This window comes from Penaeus monodon, chromosome 28 (assembly GCF_015228065.2).
Source record: "Penaeus monodon isolate SGIC_2016 chromosome 28, NSTDA_Pmon_1, whole genome shotgun sequence".
In the NCBI taxonomy this organism is placed as follows: Eukaryota; Metazoa; Arthropoda; class Malacostraca; order Decapoda; family Penaeidae; genus Penaeus; species Penaeus monodon.
Window position 1 is genome coordinate 35,655,198 of NC_051413.1, and position 1,310 is coordinate 35,656,507.

A 1,310-nucleotide genomic window follows, 5' to 3' on the forward strand; every position below is an offset into this window, starting at 1 on the left:
GCAGCACATTGATAATTCCCTATATGGTAAAATTTTTACAGGTAATGCATGTTGCACAGAACCCACTGTGCCTACCCATTCTTATTTGCAGTAACTTCATGTTCTTGAGACTGATGATAGATGTCTCTCATAAAGTGTAAAAGATTAGATTTATCATTCATCTTCCCACCCTACTACTTTGGCTTTCAGTACATCACTTGTCTGATATTTCATTCATGATCTACAATTTCTTCTTACCTGCTACTTATTTGCAGAATCGCTTGTCTGTGTGGAAGAAGTGGAGTGAGTTGGCCAAGGGGCCAGATGGTCGCCTCTCAGGCTCTGTTTGTGGCCAGGATCCCAAGTAGGTTGCGTGCACTTTCCTTCATAGCTTTGAAGTTGGTCAGATGAAATAATTGTATACTCAGTGTGTGAACAACAGATTAGAAACATTTTCACATAGACTACATGATTGAACTTTTCCTTAAGATGCTAAAATTGTACTACATTAAGGTAGAGAAGCTTATTTTTAGATAAGTAAGTCTACAAATATGTGAAAGCTTTCTTCTTTACTTTTTGTTTATGACAAGATTTGTACTTTTTTGTCTCTGTCATTTTACTTCATTTTTATTCACATGAAATTATGCCCTTTTTTCAGTCCATTTAATGTTAATATGCTGGATGTTCTGCATATCTCATATGACACAATACTTAGTCCCATAATGGCTGTGATAAGGAGCATCACAAAAAGACAAGTGTGACTCTTGGTAATGTAACTCATTCCCTGACCTCACTTTTGTGATTATTGCCATGCGCAGTGATATTAATCAGGCCCTGAACAGTAATTTGTATTCATGACTTAATGATTAATCCTTCCCTTTCCTCACTGTTAGTGAGACTGAAGACTCCCTGTGAGTGTCTGGCTGCATGACTGGGTATTGCTAATATTCCTTCCAGGCTGCCACTGCTAATTGCAAAAGTTACACAAGAATCTCTTGTTCACAGCTACTGCAAGGAGCCAGCATCAGTTCCCCCGCATGAATGGCCGGATGACATAACGCGCTGGCCCATCTGCCGGAAAAGAATTGCAGGCCTCAAGAAGATCCATGCGGCGGAACACATGGCATGCGAGGTCATTGGCCACCCTTGCTGCATTGGCATCCACGGGGAGTGCCGCATGACCACACGCGAGTACTGTAATTTTGTGCGCGGCTACTTCCATGAAGAGGCTACGCTTTGCTCTCAGGTAGGTAGCAAATGAATGCAGGTGGAGGAATAGGGTCTTAGTGTGGGTAGAATACGGTAGGATGGCTTACCTACTTGTCCTGGCC

At 41.8% G+C, this 1,310-nt stretch overlaps 1 protein-coding gene across 1 annotated transcript in view; it reads left to right on the forward strand.

The window, feature by feature from the left end:
- The window catches only part of LOC119591566 (inactive rhomboid protein 1-like), a gene marked incomplete at its 5' end in the record, with an annotated part of 17,044 nt that overhangs the window by 13,007 nt on the left and 2,727 nt on the right, over positions 1 to 1,310 (forward strand). The window contains 2 exon segments of the mRNA XM_037940327.1: positions 255 to 343; positions 985 to 1,225. Of these exon segments, the coding sequence (XP_037796255.1) occupies positions 255 to 343; positions 985 to 1,225 (330 nt within the window).